At 40.5% G+C, this 20,516-nt stretch overlaps 1 protein-coding gene across 1 annotated transcript in view; it reads right to left on the minus strand.

Annotated features, from left to right (window-relative positions):
• Window positions 1-20,516, minus strand: part of med13a (mediator complex subunit 13a) — an 88,394-nt gene that overhangs the window by 43,017 nt on the left and 24,861 nt on the right. The window contains 1 exon segment of the mRNA XM_022204338.2: window positions 2,628-2,773. Within this exon segment, the coding sequence (XP_022060030.2) occupies window positions 2,628-2,773 (146 nt within the window).

Consider the following 20,516-nt stretch of genomic DNA (forward strand, 5'->3'; position numbering starts at 1 on the left):
TTAACATTTCTATGTGTGAGTGGAAATGCAAGCAGACAATGGCTTTGGGATTACATCGTGTTTGGCTTGGGATGGGGTAATGAATTTAGAGCCAATGATGGAATATCATTAGAGTCACAGATTTTTCTAACTGCACTACAATATAATTTAAAGTGACTATGGAGGCTTTTCTTTTAAACTGGCTGCAAGCCAATCTGTAATGAAAGACATGCTGACAGAAGATTATATATGCTTTATCTTGGCAACGCAGCACACACAGATTGCCTAATAAATTTCATTCAAACTATGTTACCCCATCACTTACACTGAGCATTAAATTTTTAATATTTATAAGAAAATATGACGAAAGATTCTAAGTAGGGCTGAGTTATTCGATTACTGAAATTCCTCGAGGCCAAATTCTCTCAATCAAGGTTTCATTTAGTCCATTACACACTAGACCCCAAGTCACTAACTGTTGGATTGCGGTCCGGGTCTGGACCCAGAATTCCTCCTGTATGAACCTGGACCTGTAATCAATAAACTAAAAATGAATTTTGAATGTGACGTTATGCTTCTGTTTTAACCAGTGCAGCTTTTCCATTTGTTTACAGCATTTAGCAGAACAGAGGGCTGAATTACGAAGGCAGTTTAACATAGACAGACTTTCTCTGTGTTAGTCGGCTCAAAACCTAAATCCTCAGAGTTAACAGGTATGAAGGTGGTTTTTAACTTTCTTTAATTCAGACTTCCTGCTTCAAACTCGTCCACACAAACAGGAGCACTGAATGCATCATTTGACTCGTTTTCTGCACAAAATTAAATGAAGGTGTGCAGCTGCTTCAGTCAGCAGGTTGTTCTAATGGAGAACAATGAGGAACATAAAAAATTATGACGGTAAAAAGCCTGCCACTGTTAATGATGCAAGACAGGAATGCTGGTAGTAAACTGTTGATTGTGTGTTACTATATTTATTTTAACAATCAATGCAGCTGATCATTTCTAACAGACAGCTGAACAATAAAACTATCAAATTTCCTGTATTCAAACATGATATTGTGTTGAAATGTACTGAATTTTTTAATTTGGTTGTACTGGTACAATGACAATAAAGGAATTCTAATTCTAAAGAATGTAGGTGTGACACTGTCTTATAATGAAGGAAATCACTTTCATTTGTGGCCAAATTAAAGTGAAACTAATGTTCCTGATTGACTACTCTCTGTAATAAATACTAATCAACTAATCAGCTTTTTATATGTGTTCTTTCAGCTGCAGTATCAGCAGTTTAAATGGACCAAGCATAAAAACATATTTATTTCTGCATCACCAACTAAATACATGTGGGGTTCCCGTGATTTTAGTAGAATATCCCTATACTAAACTGTATGTACAATACCCCTGTACTATATCATGTATGTACAATATACCACAGATGTCCGCCCGTGTTCCACCAGCACGGTTATTTCTGGTGCACAGCACGCTCATTTCCGCTTTTGATGCTGTAATGCCCATGCAAAGCACGGAATCCGATTACTGGATTAATCGGCAGAATAATCGAAAGAGTACTCAATTAGTAAAATAATCGATAGTTGCGGGCCTAATTCTAAGAGAGTATTTCACGTATTTACCGTGATGCACTCCATTTTATCTCTTTGGGCCAACAGGTTTTTGCTTTGCTCAACAGCCTAATGATATTTCAAGACAAATGAGATCCTTGTTCAAAATAGAATGAACAAGGCCTCGTCTCTCTAACAATACCTGCTGCTGAACAATAACTTTACCATTTGTTTGTTTTACCCTTCACAGCATGTCACCTAAATGATCTGAGACAAATGTTCCTCGCTTTTCATTTGCAAGCTTAAAAAAAAACCTCTCTTTACACTTATTGTGATGATGGACAATTTTTCACAAGTCACACTTTTGTCAGTCAGAAATATATTTCACAATTTAGCACTACGCATTTTCACTAAGCTATAAGATTTCCATCAAATGACTCCCTACTTTGAAAAGTTAAAATTAAAACCCACAGGCTGTGGCTATCTCAATGCACCAGCATGTGCATGTAAATGTCAAATGTCAAGGACTTCCACAGGATTCTGTCAGATGATTCTGTCCTTCTGTTTTGGCTTTGTATTGAAATGAGAAATTCTAAAGCAGCCTTCCTGCATACAAAAAAAAAATTCTTTCTCCTTCGACAAAATCTGGCAATTTCTGTTATCTACCACGTGCAAACTTTCAGACCCTGCTGCTCAGAGTTTTCCAAAAGTTCACCGTAGTGATGTGAGCCACCTTAACTGTATCTGGGACTTAGCTGGAAGGTTAAAATCAAAGTGACAAATTTCAGGATGACACTGTCTGTTTATGCAGCCACTCATCAGATTTTTAGGAAACAATTTCCCAGCATGCGCAGGAGCACTGAATATTTTCAAATGAAGTCCCAAGGCAAACTTGCAATTATAATTACACATCATGATGAGGTTACGTTTGTTTCTAAGTGGCCCAAAGGGGGCTGCATAATTCACAAAGGATACAGTGTTTACCGTTGCATGTTTGCTTTAATTGTTTTCCCTCAAATTGTGCCTCAGAACATGTGCAGACAGCACTGAGAGCTGATCACAAAACTACCAGGTAAAGCAGAGACCCACCTTGGAAGGGGCTGGACGCCTGCTGAGCCATAGTGAGGTGCTCTTCCGTTAGATGGTAGACAGGCTGGTGCTGGTTGATCTCCACACTGGTGCACACATTACTCTCACCGTGTAGGAAGAAGGTGAAGGCGCAGGATAGGTGCTCACTGCAAGGAAGGAGAGGATGAAAGAGTGAGATGAGTCATTTGGGATCCCGCTACTTTAATATGAACCTTTGAAAAGAAGTAAGGCTTGCAATGAGCAACCCCAGTAGACGGTGGGGTAGAGAAGTGAGGACTGTGTGGAAAAAAGGGAGCAGATCAGATAGTCTAGTTCGTGTTCCTGTTCACAGAGAGAGAAAAAGAAGAGATGGCAGGGAGAGGAAAGGTAGAGAGAAAAAATATGACTGTAGAAACCTGTGTCTTTTCTGTATCTAAGGATACAATAGAATCTCTCTTCTCACTCATATTCTGCTGCAACATGACTGAGACTCTGGAAATAAAAGATGAAGCCAGAGATAGATACAAGGGAGTAAAAGAAGAAACTGCTAATCTGATAGAAAAATGCCTTGTATGCCTGCATGAAATTCTTGTGATAGCCACACTGATAATGAGGTGTGTCCTGCATCCTTCCAGCATTATGTTCACTAGTAATCCCTTCACCAGATGACACACGCTTGTGGGAATTTAAAGTGTCGACATTTAAACGACGTGTGCAGAGGTCAGGATGCAAGTCAGTCAAAACAGCAACGCACACAGGTGGTTTGTGAGTGAAAATGTGCTTCTGTCTGTTGAGTGTGGATGGTGCTGTGTGTAAAACAAAGGGGCAAGCCCTGACTAACCCTGGCACTGTAGCCAATAAGCTCAGCTACAACAGTACCTTCTCTCTCCTTCTCGCACTCACACAACAGCTCTTCTTCTGCTTTCAACGCCTGCCTGTGCCAGTCTGACCTCAGCAGCGCGCAACAAAAAAAGACAAGTTCGAGAGGAAAGCAAGGATGAGGCAAACAGAAGGAGAGAGGAACAAGGCAAAATGCAGGGCATTGTATGCGGGCTTTCCTCTCTCTTGTCGAACACACACACACACAAAGCAGAGAGCACGAGAGACAGCGCAAGTGAGGAATGACCAAATGAGAGTTGACGCAGTGAATTTGGAAGTGGATCAAAGAGGGTTGCCTCCTCTGAGGATTTGGTTAAGCAAATATCAGTCTTCTCTCCATGTCACTGGTGCTGTGACACACCTACTCTGCAGAGGATTAAAGGAAAGGAGCAAAAAAAAGAAAAAAAGAAAAAAAGGAGAGCGAGGCAGACAGAGACTGGGAGAATGAGAGAGCACTTCAATAAGATAATACCACCTACGTAATGGAGAGATGCCCTAAGCCCCCCGGAGCTTGACATTCATCTTACACTTGTTTTTTTCTGTAAAATAACATAGTTCCAGTCCTGTGAATGCTTACGAATGTAGAATATTCTAATTTTACAGATGGAAGGTGGGTGAGTCAGAGCCAAAGAGAGACTGATATCTTCAGCAGAGCTACCCCAAATGCACATATTTGGTGTTTGGATGATGGACTGTTACCGCCATTAAGGAAAGTTGTTTAATACAATACTCACGTGCCTGTATGAAGCAAATTAAGTTGCTGATCACTGTAACCATTCCTCCTCTCAGTACAACAGTAACACCCTCCTTATACAGTGGAAGTGATGAGGGGACAAATTTCACAAGCCTCGGTCTCTGGAAAAATGCATTCTACAAGTTCACCTAAGGACACTGTAAGGCTTCAGCAGACTGAGTAACTGAATGTTCTGAGAGAAATCAGCTGTCCAATCGATAGAAAAAAAATACAAAGCTTCAGACAGCAATCTAACTAATCAGACGGGTGTCAATCAAAGCACAATTTGTTCCGTGTTTCTTTGTAGAGCTGTACATACAAGATGTATTTCTGCACTGCTAACACTGAAAATGTTTTGGAACATGCTTACTTAATTTGTTTTTGACTATTAAAAAAAACATTAGAGCTGAACGGAAAAATCATGTCAATGTAGAAGAACAGAATGAGCTCTGTTCATCCAGCAGCAAGGTTGAATCTTGCTCAACTTTCGCTTCAATGCAGTGCAATGCCATAAAGCAGGTCACTGCAATGGGAAACTCTACATGGGCATTTTTTCTTATGAGATGACCAAAGTACCTGAGTTTTCTGAGTCCATATAACATGGTTGACCATACATTCCAATATCTGCCAACTTGAAATCATAAACCATTCCTCTATTCAGTTTATTTGTGCCACAAGGATTTTCTGTTTCATAAGTAACTGAATTTCATTCAAATGGATGAAATTTAAACGCGTTCTGCACGTGTCGAACATCGGATAATATTGTTTCTTGTTAGAGATGTCCTAATCCCAAAGGTGAGTACTGGGTCTGATCTGGGCATATTTAGAGCATCAGTAGCAGCTAGAAAAAAAAAATCAATCTGGATCTGATCCTCCTGCTCCACGGCATTATTGCTAGCCTCTAGATTGCAGAATTCTTTGCCGTTTGGATGCAAAGGTTACTTTTTGAATGCGAAAAAATATTTTGTCACATTGCTCTGACAAACATTTCCAGAAGTCAAATTATATAACACTAATTACTGTTAATTCAATGAGTAACTGGATGGTAGGCTAAAATTGATCTGCTTGGCTGTTGTCCATGCCACTTGCAAAATGTGACCCTATGGACCCTCACCAACAGGGTAATACGTTTTTGTCCTCTAAAAAGCTGAGACTAATATCAAGTACCTGATGATTACTTGGTGCAGCTGATTTTTGTTTAGTTTTTTCAGTTTTAGGAGTCAGTCAACACAAGGATAAAAGAATGAAAGTCCCAATTAAAGACAAAACAAAGTAACATTACAACGTAACATCCAAGCAACGGCACTCCCTAATGTCACAAAACACCGGTCCGATGTCTGCGCTAGTCAAAGATCATTTGTGAGGGATAAACCTCCGCTCTATAACCCCCTGAACAATCCCAAGAAGTTGATTGTTTATGTCATTTCTACAACTCCAAAATATCTTCTCGCCTTGAGCCTAATTCCGCCATTTATTTAAAATACTCTTTAAGCAATAAAAATACAGTGCATATAGGTTTTTGTGTTGTTTGAGTACACACAGACTGAAGGAACAACATTCACATTTCTGCAATAGAGTTAAAAAAAGTTGGACATTTGAATTAAGAACTGCACAATGACTAAAGGAAACAACTCGCCATAAGCTGGGTCACTTCTCATACTTTTAATGAAAGCGTCATCACTTACAGAATGCCTCATTAGTTAAGAAAATAAAAAATAAAACATCTGGGGTCATCATCCTGCTCTGACCTTTAGTGTAATAAATTAATTCATTACTGTCAGCATGAATGTTTTTTAGCGGGATTTACTGCCCAGTGGCATAGGTGGGATAAAATGTAAAAGACATAACATTTTATAGCAGCAGGAGGACTAATGCAGACCAAAGAAAACACGGGTGTGTAGCCAGGTGAGGTTGTGAAAAGACATCTGGGGAATTCGGCCACATGCTGCCACAGAGAGCAAAGACACCTTTGTAACACTGCTCAGGTGCCCAAGTAGTAAACTACACCAGGCCTCTGACTGCAGTGTACCCACCCAGTCCTGAGGTAGGACATGTCACCAAACCACCAGCTGCATGTGAGACAAACAGCCAGAAAAGCAACAAAGATAGACACACAAAGCATTTGCACCACATGGAGCCAAATGGAGAAAGAAGTAGCAAATTTGGAGCAAGAAAGGATAGTAAGGGCAGGTTATTTCTGGCTCTATTCTCCACCGATCAGCTGGTCGAGCAACTAAAAGTGTTGTTGTCTATGTTGCTGACCAACAGGCCATCTTGTTAATATTGGGGTTTATTGATATACGAGGAGGAAGAGCGGGGAAATGGCCCTGGAGAATGACAGGGGAAGGGGAGTAGCAGCAAGTGAGAGACTACAGAGAGAGAGACAAAATGTGCCAGTGTATTCTGCAGACATCAACAGAAATACAGCGTACCATTCTCCTCTCACATGCAAAGAAAACCTGACACCACACATTCACACACATCTGTGTTTTCAGGACACTTGTAAGCTTGAGGTAGAGGGCTGCCATCTGTGGCTCAGCAGGCAGAAGTACAACCCAGTTACGTCTCTCTCTCACTCTCACACACACACACACCAGACTGAAATCAATTCCTTTACAAATGTGATTGTACAGATTGCTCTGTCAGTGTCAGCTGTTAAGAAGATTATCAGACATGCCAGCTGTTGACATTTAACCATTCTCACTCTACATGCTCATATTACTACCCAGTAGAGAATAGTCTATATGAAAATATCACTTTAAATATCTAAATGTCACATGATTCTGTTTTTGTCAAGCCGCTGAAGCTCAAATTTTGAAGTGCAGCCTGAAAAAAAATACACATATTTTTACAATTTGCTTCTGTGATTTTAGCCTTTTAAGTGACCAGAAGACAGTAAGATACTCCTGCAGGTTAGCTGTAATAAATGTAATGATTTTTGTACACTAATAACAGATAGTTTGAGTGTCAACAGGTGCTTGGTCAGCGCAACAAGTAAGCACCACAACATCAACAGCAACACATGACACACTTCCTCTCCACTGCCTCTCTCACAGACACACTAAACAGGAACTGGATTCAGAAATGCTTGCACTGTGACAAAATGCAGCACAAGCCTGTTTGATCTGTCAGTCCGTCTGTGTGCAGTAGTCGTGTCCACACATGTGGCACACACAAACACACAGCATCGTGCCAAATTCAGTTCTTGTGCAAACATACACAGCTTGCCGGTTCTACAAACATGAGCGCAGACACACACCACAGCATGTAGGATACACATACACTTGCAAACAGCAGCTGGCAAAAGTGTGTGTAGCTGAGATGAGGTGAGCAGGTCAAGTGTAACTATTGGGAAGCCGCAGCACTGATTTAACAACTATTATCCTGACATGTTTCTACTTTGATCCTTGCTGAGAGTTAGATAAATTCTATTGCTCTAATGTCTGTACAGCACATATAAAACTACAGCCAGCAGCTGATTAGCTTAGCAGTCTGACTAGGAAACAGGTGATACAAGTCGAGTCAAGTTCACTTTATTGTCTCCCGTGGGAGAAACTTGTCTTGGACAAGGAAGACATCGAGCTGCACTGCAACACAATAAAACACAACATATGCTATTAAAAATACATGATAAATACATGACATAAAAAATAAGTTAAGACAAGTTTGAAAAAAATTAAATAAATAAATAAGCAAACTAAACTGATAGCTGCAAAGGGAGGTAATTGAGGATGTGCAATACGTAGAGTGCCCTCCATAATTGGCCCCCCGGTTAAGATGCGTTGAAAAGCTTAAAATAAATTCAAGTTTTATTGCAGAAGCAAACTGTCACACTTAAAATTGTTGAAAAATGTATTATAGGAGAAGATTAGCTGCTGTTTTGTTGGCAAAAGGAGGTTGTACAAAGTATTGACATCAGGGGTGCTAATAATTGTGGCACACATGATTTGATGTAAAAGAATTTTTTCTTAATGTGTGATTTTTTTCCCCACTGAACAAATGCACTTGAGTTAAAGGTTGGATTTTCCTATTTTTTCATTGTGGTCCTATATTATTTAGTAAAAAATTGATTTATTAGAAGCTAAAGAACACATCTGAACCAGGAGTGTCAATAATTATGGAGGGTGCTGTATGATTGGGGGAATGTGTGTATTTATAAACTAGCCTGTTTGTCTATAAACTGTAAAAAAGAAAAAAAAAACATCTTTAGCTCGCTTTATTTTGTGTAAAATCAACATTTTGCTGTTTCACAGGGCGGTTTATGTTCCACTGCTTCACTGTCCATCACAGTGGCTTCTCATGCTGTTTAAGGAACACAGACATCCCTCCAAAGCCCCACTTCTGCCTCAACTCCAAATTAAGTCATAAATTCATTATGGTTTCATTTGAAAGTCCGTACTTCGCCTAAGGGTCCTCAGGAATTCCCTGCAGGACCCCTTAGGGGTCCTAATCCGTGACACATTGTGTCTGCTATAGTGTGCTGGACCTGCCTCGAGACTCAGGTTCTCAGGGATTTTAGAATGTCATCTCCCCTGCAGCAAGATACTGCTAGCTCTTCAAAAAAAAGGCTAAAACCCAAGGACAGAGTTGAGTGCCACAGAAGATTGTGCATGCATGCAATTCAAACACCACCTGTCAGCACCACACTATGCACAAGTTAATGGACAAAGAAATCCCTGTTCAAAAAGGCGAAATTTTTCTCATCTTGTATGTTTTCCTAATTATAGGAGGAATTCAAACAAACATTAAACAGTGGAGAAAAAACGTGATACAGCTGGATTCCACGTAACTAATATACAGAAGTAAACAGCCTTCAAAACAACTTGATACTTGTCAGAATATTATGTTCATTAACTAGATCTGTTGGATCTCACTTTACATTTTATGTGCCTCTCTATGTGTCTGTCATGTTGAGAAAGACTATAAAGGAGAACAGGTTGCTGTTGTAGCCTGAAAAACAACAACAAGATCTTTTAATCATCTTTTTTCCTCTGTCTCCACCTTTCCACCCACTTCTCTCTCCTCTGCTCTTCATCTTTTAACTGGCAAATGGCTCGGGCTGCTCTCTGATCTGCTCTCTCCTTTTCCTCTCCTCGCCGTCACACACAGCGCTCGCTCGCTCACACATCACTCTCATTGTCGACACAGGCACTCCCCACTCCACCTCTCAGATGCAAATGGCTAGTGGCCTTTGGCTCAGTAAGGAGACAATAAGATAATCCAGGGAGGATTTGAAGCAGGGCCACGTACAAAGGAAGGCAGGTGGGCACATTTGCCTTCAGCTGGCATGCCATGGAAATGAGGTGTCAAAGACCAGTAGCGACCTGTGCAGCAGCGGGAGGAGACCAGAGCAAAGGAGGGAACTGAGTGGGACTGACAGCCTCTATCACTGCCTCATGAATACTCTGCTATGCAGCACCACAAACAGATGACCAGAGGATGACTACTTCATCCATTCAAAAGTTTATCGACGACATTCTTTTTTTAAACGAATAACACATGTCAGTTATAGCACAGCTGTGTACGAAGCAGATCTTCTGACATTTTACTTCATCTGAGAGCTTTTTCACTTTACCTGCACCAACTAACACAAACAGCACAGCATCCTATGTCAAAATTCTAAATTTTTCCACTGTTTACTGCAAATCTTTAGGGCTGAAACTGCTTAACGTTTATCATTATGGATTAATCTGCCTATAATACTTCTAAATTGATGAATGAATTGTTTCATGTACAAAAGGTCAAGAAATGCCCTCCACAATTCTTCAGAGCCCTTGAGTCTTTAAATTGCTTGATTTGTCCTGCCAACAAATTGTCTGTGCAAATGTGCCGATCAACTAATCAGTGAATGGACTCATATTTCAGCTGGCTGATCTGCTTTAATGAATAATCTTATATTTACCAAAACTTGTGGTCTCACAAGCATAAATTCTTACTCCCTCCAAACCACTGTATTTCTCTATCTAGCAATCAACAATGTGCCAGTGCAGGAGTGAAAAGAAACAGGATTGTTCTTTCAGAATAAAACAATTACACTGGGAGAAACATCATCTCATTATCGTCTGTGTGTTATCTGCATCCAGGCTTGCCAGCAGATGAATTTGTGGCTTGTTGTCTCAACAAATGGAACAAAAGCAGTTGCCCGTGTAAACCTACAGAGACAGAGCATCCAGATTCCTTCATTCACTACATAAGCTGCAAAAATTTTGTGCATATTGTTTTTTCATTTTATTTTTGATCATTTAAACACAGTTTCAGAGTTTTATGTTTTACTAGATTGTGAAGAAAATAAGAAAATGTGAAACAAATCCTGTTAAAGCTTTAAAAAAAAAAATGCCATAACTCTCCCAGACCATTAGCTACCCACTGTGCTGAGGGGTCAATGTGTTTCTGTTTAGGTATGAGATGAATGCACATGCATGCAGGATTACAAAGCAAATATGAACTTTGATCTGAGGTGAATGAAAAGTAGGTTGTACACCATGGAGCCTGATGTGGGAACAACGGCTCAGAGATGGGAGAAAAAGGAAGGTACTGTCAAGCTGTGACATTCCACAGATGTTTGTTGGGCTTGGCTGGCTGCGCTCTAAGAACTGAGCTTCCGTTTAGCTTATGTACACTTCCTCAGCACAACAACAACAAGTGTGCCTTCCTCTGGGAAAAGAGACTTTATCCCACTGCTGGCCATTTTGCTTTACTGTATCCAGCAGTCACCTCTGGTCTTTCTTGTTCATGGATATCTGCCATTTGCAACAGCTTGTTATTACATTCTGGGGCATGTAAACATGTTTTGACTGGTCATGTGCTGCTGCAGTGACAGGACATGCTGCATGGGCACAGTTTCTGGCACAGCATTAATAAACAATCTTTTTTTCTGGAACCGAAGCTTACAGTAATAAGAGCATGGATAAATTGTTTTGGACAGTGATGTAACAGAGACTTGCTGAGAAACCGTAGTGAGTGATTAAAGCGTTTTCTTGGAAAGAGCAAGGAGGCTATTTTCCTGAGCAACAGTGTTCATGCCTAAATTGCCTGATAGCTGATGTCATACTTAGCACTGAAAGGCAGCGTAAATTTGGCTTTCATATCAAATGCCACATTGAGTTTTGACATGAGAAAGGAAACATGCCATGAGAATGAAACTGAACAGCTTCATTTGGCTCAGCAGTGAAAGATAAAACAAATAAAGGAGGCAGAATAGGAGAAAAAGGGAATGAATGTGGTAAACAGCAGTGAATTAGAGGACACATTTCCAGGGTGATATAATCTTCCCTACTGTCTAGCCACCTGACCACTGGGAAACAACAGCACTGTCTACTGCCAAAGTACCACAAACACAAAAACACACAAAGAGACACACACCAGATCTAGCTTTAGTGCAGACTTTACACGAGAGACAAGGTGCTGGAGAAAACCCTCAGCTAAAACTCTTAAGGCCAGCACTTTCACACATGCAGAGCTCTATTACTTTGAATTGATTTCCCTCTGCCACAAATGGAGAGGGGGGCTGAGCCTCTTTATATATGTCAGATTAAACTTGGAAGGAGAAGAGAAATGGAAAGCGATAGAACGACAAGTCCATAAAAAGAGGAGGAATTCAATCCTCTGCAAGTGTATCACAGTCACACGGGGATACAGCCAGAGTTGACTAAAGATAATACTGACATAACCCTGACAGGAAGTCAGGTTCCAGCTCCCCGTTTAGGCTGTATCACACAAAAGGACACAGACATGCACACACACTCTCACATATGCAGGTTCCTTAAATACACCTGCTTCCATGACCACATTTCTGTTCTCTGAACTATTTGCTCACTAGTTTTGGATGTTATTTGCTAGATAAATGTTTTGTATAAGACAAAAGACATTTTAATTTCCTCTGGGGACTAGACAGACAGAGACTGATAAGACTTGAGGTGATTCTTGTTTGATACTCTGTCGTTGTTTTTGTTTTTTGCCTATTGCTTTTATGGGGCTATTGGCAAAGAAACCTTAGCACAAAGTAGGGCTGGGCGTAGGGCTGGGCGATAAATCGAATTAATTCAATTAATTCGCCTTTTTAAAACCTGACGATTTGAAAATTTGCCAAATCGTAAAATCGAGGCGAGCTTAAATATATAACAATATAGATTCTTCTTCTGCCTTTCACGACTTGTGCACTGGCGTTTGCTTCCGCCTCTCATCTCCTTCCGCCAAAACACTCACACCCCCGTCATGGCGGACAGAACAGCAGACGAAGAGTCGGTCGCGAGAAAAGGGCCTCATGTTACATCGATTAAATGGAAGACTGACACAGAGGAAACTACAGTCATGTGCAAGGTTTGCAAAAGTACTGTGAAAACGAAGAGTAGCAGCACAACTAACCTCTTTCAGCACCTCCAGCAGAGGCATCCTAAAGAATGGGAAGAGTGCTCGCAGCTACGGGAGTGCGGCATGGCTAGCACTAGCCATAGCAAACAGAGCGCAAAGAAACAACAAAAATCGATTAAAATCGTAATCGTCCAAGATGACCAAAAAAAAACAAAAAAAACAAAACAAACAAGAAGTTTTACCAAACTTGGACCGCCCGGCGACAAAGATGACCCCTGTGACCTTGAAAATGAGGTCACAGTCACCAAATGCGAACTTGACCTGTGTCTTGTTATGGTACACCTGTGTACCAAATACGGTGAGGCTACATCAATATTTTATCGAGTTATCCCGCAGAAACCAAATTGTTACAGACAAGCAAGCAAGCAAGGAAGACCATGCAGCTGAAAACAATACCTTCTGGAAAACGAAGGTTTGCCAGGCGATAATAAATAAAATCGACATTTTATTTCTTGGCCATATCGCCCAGCCCTAGCTGGACAATTACGATTTTAATCGATTTTTGTCTTCGTCTGCTGTTGTCTCCGCCATGACGGGGGTGTGAGTGTTTTGGCGGATGGAGATGAGAGGTGGAAGCAAACGCCAGTGCACAAGTCGTAAAAGGCAGAAGAAGAATCTGTATCTTTATATATTTAAGCTCGCCTAGATTTTACGATTTGGCAAATTTTCAAATTGTCAGGTTTTAAAAAGGCGATTTAATCGAATTAATTCGATTTCTCGCCCAGCCCGAGCACAAAGCTAACTACACATAACATATGCGCTGAGTATTACTCCTGCTGACCGATCTGTTCAGTTCTCCTGTGCTCCATTAAACAAAAACTCTAAAAATCAAGTATTAAAACTTTAAAATACACCTGCCATCAGCTTAAAAAGCCGCTTTCTCAATCTGAGTCACATACCTTTGCTCATCTGAAAAACATATTTTCAGTAATTATGCTCATTACCACGCTCACATAATCACTGCATCCGTATCACGATTGTGATGCGGCACCTGTTCCTTCTTGTGAAAGAGATACTTGTGTATCACCGTAGGCTGAAAGGTGTTTGAGAAAATATGCATTCTATTCAGAGCAGATAATATGCTTACAAACAATTAACTGTGCAGGACAAGACAGACTGTGAATATGTTTGTGAATTGCATTTGTTTTGGTGATGTGATAATGAAATAGTTTTAAGTCACTTTAAAAGCCTCTTGAGGCACTGAGTCATGACAACAAACGTGCGAGTTGTAATAATAAATATTCAATACTCAGAGCCAAGGACAATTAGACAGTCTTATCCAGGATTAAAGTTGGGCTTCTGCACTTAACCCAGAAAAGCAAGGCCTACTTTTGCCACGCTTCTTTTAAACAAGCTGAAAACCTTTTGATAATCATGTTATACAACTGTTAAACTATGGTTTTAACTCTAACTAGCAGCTTTGACACATTCAACACAAAAATATTACTAAATGCCATGAGCAAATTTTGGGGAATATTTGCAGAAAGGTTAACAAGGAGACATAATCTGTCTGTCCTACTGAACAAATTAATTAACTCACAGTGAATGTCAGAATAAATACCAGAGGCCTGCTAACTCTCTGGAGGGAAACTAGACTTCAGCATCAAGTTAATAGTTGATGGTGCATGTAGTGTGGAAAAGGTTTAGTCATTATATACATTTACGTTCTTGTCCATCATCCAAATCCATCAAGGAGGCATCTGATCAATCACAGATTTATTCTGAGCACGACAGCTATCCCCAGCCAGAGTCCTGAAAAACTATCATCAGCTGCACAGGAGTCCAGCAAAAGAAGGTGTGATCACAGCATTACACGAAGAGATAAAAGACAATGAGACAACCTGAAGAACTGTAACAAGTTCTTCAAGGCTAGGTCGACAATAAGCAATTTTCATTTCAAAACACATAATTTCTCTAACTACTCTGCCCTTTTGGGATCTCAAAAATGGAGATTCTAACACTGTTGCCCCTGTTTCAGCATAGAAAAAAAATCCATCATCACGTTCAAGTCCAGAGAAGTTTCTGAACAATGTACCCCTTTCTGTCACTATTGCTGCTCCCAGATTTGTCATGTTCCTATCGCATGACAGGAAACAAAAACATTAGCCTTGACTACCAGTGGTTAATTCAACATGCATAACAAACTGCAAGTGCTACTGAGATCGTGGTGCAGGTAATGAAATATCTGACCCTGCTGTTGCCATTGCTGTTCTTCCTCTGTTGTCTTTTCTACAAAGATGCAATTAACACTTTGCATCATGTTGACACCAGCACCTGCATGCCTAACTTACATAAGTGGTCATGTGATATGTGTGGAGCCTGGATTACATTCCCTTGCCAACATGCACATGGATGCATTGTTGTTTTTATACAACTTTCTACTCTACTTAAGAGTCATCTTGAAGGAGTTTCCTCCATACATACGTAGTAGATCAGCATCTGCATATTCTGAGTTTGCACACTGCAGCCCTTGAAGAAGACAGACAAATTTTGGGCTGAACTCAGACATCCAAAAAGGGGGAGTTGACAAAGTTTACATCCCGACTCTAACAGACCCTGTGCACTCGTAGCTGCAGAGGAACACCTCTTAGTGTGGATGCAGCCCAGGATTTCTGGGACAATCTGCTAGCCAAGTACTTTGTAAAACTGAAAGCAAGTGTGCCAAGAAGAACTGGTGCTGCTTTAAATGTGTGTTGTTTTATGTTCACGTAAAACTTCTGCACAATACTAGATCATTCATTTCAAAGATTACCAAGAATTACATGTTTTATTGTGACTCCTTAAATTAAGTAGATTTATTTTCATGAAGAACACATTACAGTATGTGCTACTTATACATTTCAACAGTATTAGCCGACAGCATTAGCTGTAGTGGGTAAGACTGTGTAAGCTTTCTGTAACACAAAAAATAATGTCTAACTGGGAAGAACAAACAAAGCTTTAAATTGCAACATCTCATGTTGCGGAAATGAGCTGTTCTTCATGTTCTGTGCATGGCAGTAGAAGTTTGCTTGTTGATGCTTTGAAAACATGTTACTCTAATTGCATTCACAAATAATGCACTTCTGAAACCAGCAAGTCATCACACCTCTTCAAAATAGGCAACATCCCCTTCTATTGTTTAGTTCTACCGAGGGAAAGTGGAATTTTGTGCAAGCAACTTAAAACCACAAAATTTGGCACTTGTAAAATCGCTTTCGACTATAAAATCAGTCTCTGTCCACCTTTATAAAGACTTAAGGTAATCTACATGTAAAACAAACTGCTCTTTGAAGGAAGACGATAATCTAGGAGTTGTTTCACCCGATGGCAGCAAAGTGTCATCTGTCCACTGAAAAGAAATGTAACATATCTCTCCGTAATAGGACTGTGGATGCAAAAAACCTCAAATATGTCTCAAAAATTCTTTAGTGGCAATTTTAGAAACTGCAGACGATTTAAACTGAAACCCACATTTAGCTTGCCAAACGTGGACATTTTAGGTGAGTTCAGGCTACATTGCAACCACCTAGTAGTTTACAGTGATGAGGTGAAAGGTCCAAAACCATATAAAGGATTTGCTCTAAATGTGACCATCAGTCTGAACCTCTGGATTAAAGACAGTACCATAGGAATCACAGTTACTTTGAATAGGACAGAGAGGACAGGAGGGGTAGACAGGGAGAGAGTGACGCCTGACGGATTAACTATGACGACTTCTTCAGACCTTCGCTTGGCCCTGTACTCTGCCATAGCCTCTGGTCACATGGGATGTTGGTAGGAATGAGAGGAATGCAGGGCACAGAGGCTGAGGAGGTGGGAGGGTGAGAAGAACGGGGGAAATGAGGCAGCAGAGGAAATGTAAAGACACAGGATTCCCTCTATGAATAAGGAAATTTGTCCATGCTGCTACCCTTGAATTTCACTGCCTCCACCAAAATGGGTTTCCTCAGTGCTACAATACATAAAAAGACAATGACGGCTGTTAACTTTTGTAATGGGAGATGAATTCTTTGTTCTCCCAGGGCCTGTAGCTGGTATTAGAGGAAATGAGGAAGGCATTTAGGAGTGGAAATTAGTGAATTATCTTACAACAAGGTGTTACCAGTTTCTGTTTGTGTCTTGTTTCCTCACACTGCCTACACGTTTTTTTTTTTCCACTGTATATCGTGTCATGAGGTGTGTTAATCAAAGTCACATTAGCTTCTGTAGTCCAGTTCACTATCAAATTCTAAACCTCATTCACCACCATGACAAAAAGCCATAATCCACTTCAGTAAGCCAAGCGATGTAAATTTATTTGGGGAAAGTTGACTTCTTTCTCTCAGGCAATAATTTGATGTATAAATATTGTTTTAAGCAATGCAGTCAGCATAGATGATATGATCTGCCTTAGTGCTGATGATTCAAATGTGGGTATAAAAGCAGATATGGTTTGTCTCAGATCGGTGGTGCAAAGGACTCCGCTGTAAGATGCCACACTAAAAACATGCAAAAAGTAAATGGATTATCAATAATGTATAATCATGCAGCAACTAAGCAAATGAACCATATCCATAAAAATATTTGTGGCATTTTTCTTAAAGAGCCATATTTATCTACTGGACAGGATCTCTCCAGTAATCTATCCAGTGCCAGGTCACATGGCCCAACAGCCCAGTCTCCCTGGAGTTCCTGTTGCTAGAGAGACTGATGAAGTATAGGCAAGACCTGGGGGTAGGAGGTTGAGTGTCAGGGGCAGGGTATTAAGGAGAAGTGCAAAGTTGTGCTGTACGTCCACATCGGCACAAATGCTCTGAATGCACACCACATTTTATCTATACAGTTTCTCCTGACTGCATTCCCCATGCCTTGCACTCATCATTCTAAGGAAAACCTTGTGTGCCAGCTATGCGACTGCCCTCGGTGTGGACTGGCTTGCATGCCATTTGTTGACGAGCATGTTTGTATGCCCGTCTCCCTGTGTGTTTGTGTTGTGCTGGGAGCAGGGAGGGGATAAATTTAGCACTTTAGCCCCAGACTGGAGGCAGTGGCCCTTTATCCTGCACTGTCCTACTTAACAGAGTGCTGCTCTCTGCTTCCGCCTGCCACAGCGCACCAGGACTCACACATTCAACTCCCAACATTGGGCCGAAACAATAGAGGAAGAATGTGCTCACCCACATCATAAAGTGTAGACAGTTGGATGTGTTTATGCAGGCATACTTGTTACTGTATCACTATGGTTTGCATTTGTTCATTATTATTTGCTCTTGTAATAAGAGCTGCTGCAGACTGACCCCATTTCACACTAGCTTGATTTTCTAATGACGCTGGCACTCAGACAACAATGACTAAAAGCACAACAAAAAACACATATATGTAAATACAGAGTAGTAGTCCAACACTCTCCGATTGCAGTGCAATTGGAATACACTGAAAATCTTGTAAATGCTGCTCTACATACTGTGTGAAAACCAAGCAGAGAAAAGAAATGATATCCCTTTTGTCCTGATCAAATTGAGACATCAAAGCTGACTGGATTTAATGTTGCTCTGAATTTCAGTAACGCAGCCAATTAGGAACAAGTCAACGAGTTAGTCTGCCTGAAGCTGACCAATAGAGTACAAGCATCCCACTTCACCTTGGAAACACGCGATCCCAGGGTGCATTTCCCTGCTACCATGACAACCAAAAGGAGCTCTCCCTTGCTCGTTCCCTCACTCCCTCCCTCCTCCCTTGTGTTCTCTCCCGCTCTTTCTCTGTGTTTCCTGAAGCCAGTCTACCTAGCAGTATAAGGTTCACAGAAACAAGCAGGCTGCACAACTTGGAGCCGCCTGCACTCCAGACAAAGAGAATTACTGTCAGCTGTATCAACACATACTGCTGCATTTTCAGTTCCCGTTAAAAACAAAGGCTTTGACCAATCAATATGCAATGATTTAATTAAAGAGGCATGCATTTAAAAAACAACAAAATCCTTCTCAATATTACATTGTAACAAACCTAAAGTATTTATCTTTCTTGCAAATTCGTAAAAATGGGCTTCTCAAGGAAAAATGTGTCTGAATATTCATAATATGATGCTATGAAAGAACAAAAAGTGAGGCCACTATTGTTTTTCTTTGCTTTATGGTTATTAGGTTCTGAAAAATTAAGTTTGCTGTGCACCGTGTACCACACATGCGGGCTAAAATGAGAAGCAAGGAAGGGGAGAGGCGGAGAGATGATGTAAGCATTTTAACACAAGCTGAGGTCTGGGGTTGAGGTTATGAGCACTGTCAGCTGGCTACAGCCTCCACCAACTGGAGACTTTGGATACAGCACAGGAGCTATCTGATGATCAGAGTGGTCTCTGGTGTTTCCCATCTGCACATTTGATTTGAGCTGCACACCCAAGAAGATGACTGACAATGAGAAGAGTGCCACAATGGTGGATTCAAAGGACTTTGATCTTGTAATGATTTAATACAGACAGACATTTAATCATCAACTTGGGCTGCGATTACCAGTGATTTGAATAACCAATTATTCTTTCAATTATTTTTATTGATCAATTGTTTATCATATATATCTTCAGAAAACAGTTGCCTTCTACAGCTTACAATTTCTATTTCCTAACCAATTTCCTCAAGATGATGGCATCAAATGCCTTCTTCAAGCCAAAACAAAATACCTTTGGCAAGTATTCTTTTACTATTACGTGACATCCTATATACAAAAACAATTAATCAAGAAAATAGCATGAAGATCAATTCATGAACATAATTGTTAGTTGCAGCCCCACATGTAAATGTAACTACACAGAAAAATAGCATTGTATAAACAAGCTGGATATTAATTTGTGTTTGCATTGTTAATTTACACTTGACTCTCTCCTCAGTCTACATATGGGATGTTTCAGCACCAGGTATTTTAGACTATCTAAATATTTAAGCTAACCATCAACTTGATTACAAGAGTTGTCAGATAGCTGTGTGGTAATCCCCAATTTAAGTGTTTGTCTCCCTACGACCTGAGACATTTTCCTCTGAAGAAAACAATTTCACTGTGCGAATACATTTTATGAGACTAACAGTCACATACCAAAAGACATATGTTGCTGAAGATATTTTTGCTTTTCCTTCCAACAAGTTCACTTGTAATTTAGACAAGACGCAATGCTAAATAGGGCTTGGCTTACTTGTCAATAAAAAGTGAACAAGTTGGTTAGAGAAGACAGATGAACAGAGGTGTTGGCAAACAATGTTAAGTAATCAGTCTAATGTGTGTTTCAGTATTTAATGGGGGGCAGGGATAGTATCCCAGAATGCCAGGCACAAAACAATGTACAGTTAAGCACAGTTTTCACAGGACAACAAGAGTAGGAATTCCCTGGAACTTTTCGATCTCACTCCAAGTGTGTGAACAGTGTTCTCTATGGCAGTACTGCTAAGACAAACTTGATTACCTCTATGGAGACCACATGCAAAGAAAAATAAGAGAGTAGGACTGCATTCTATAGTCAGCATTACTTTGTCTCAGAGAGACAAAAACAAAACAACTTGTGCCACTTAATAATTGCTAACACCACAGCCATACATCAATAGCAGCTCAAGAAATGTTTCACTGTCAGACCAGCTGGTCTGGGTACAGCAGTAACATTAAAAAAAACAAAAAAAAAAACAAAGAGGTCTAGTGAATTTCCGTCACAGTTTTGTGGTGCTTTGTTTGTCGAAATCCCAGCGTGGCTGGGGCACAGCGGATCACACCAAAGGCGAAAGGAAAAACATCCTTGACGACAACTGAGATTCAGGGTGGTTGCACCACTATTTATAACCTGCCCAGTCTGCTCCGTGACAGCAGAGGGGGATGGAGGGAAGAGGAGAGAGCGAGGGAGAGGAGAGAGAGAACCAGACACAGACGGAGGGTGGCCTGTGAATTCCATAGCAGAGGAAAAGACCATTGTTTTGTCCCTTGACTGGGGCCCT

Source organism: Acanthochromis polyacanthus, chromosome 17 (assembly GCF_021347895.1).
Source record: "Acanthochromis polyacanthus isolate Apoly-LR-REF ecotype Palm Island chromosome 17, KAUST_Apoly_ChrSc, whole genome shotgun sequence".
Lineage (NCBI taxonomy): Eukaryota > Metazoa > Chordata > Actinopteri > Pomacentridae > Acanthochromis > Acanthochromis polyacanthus.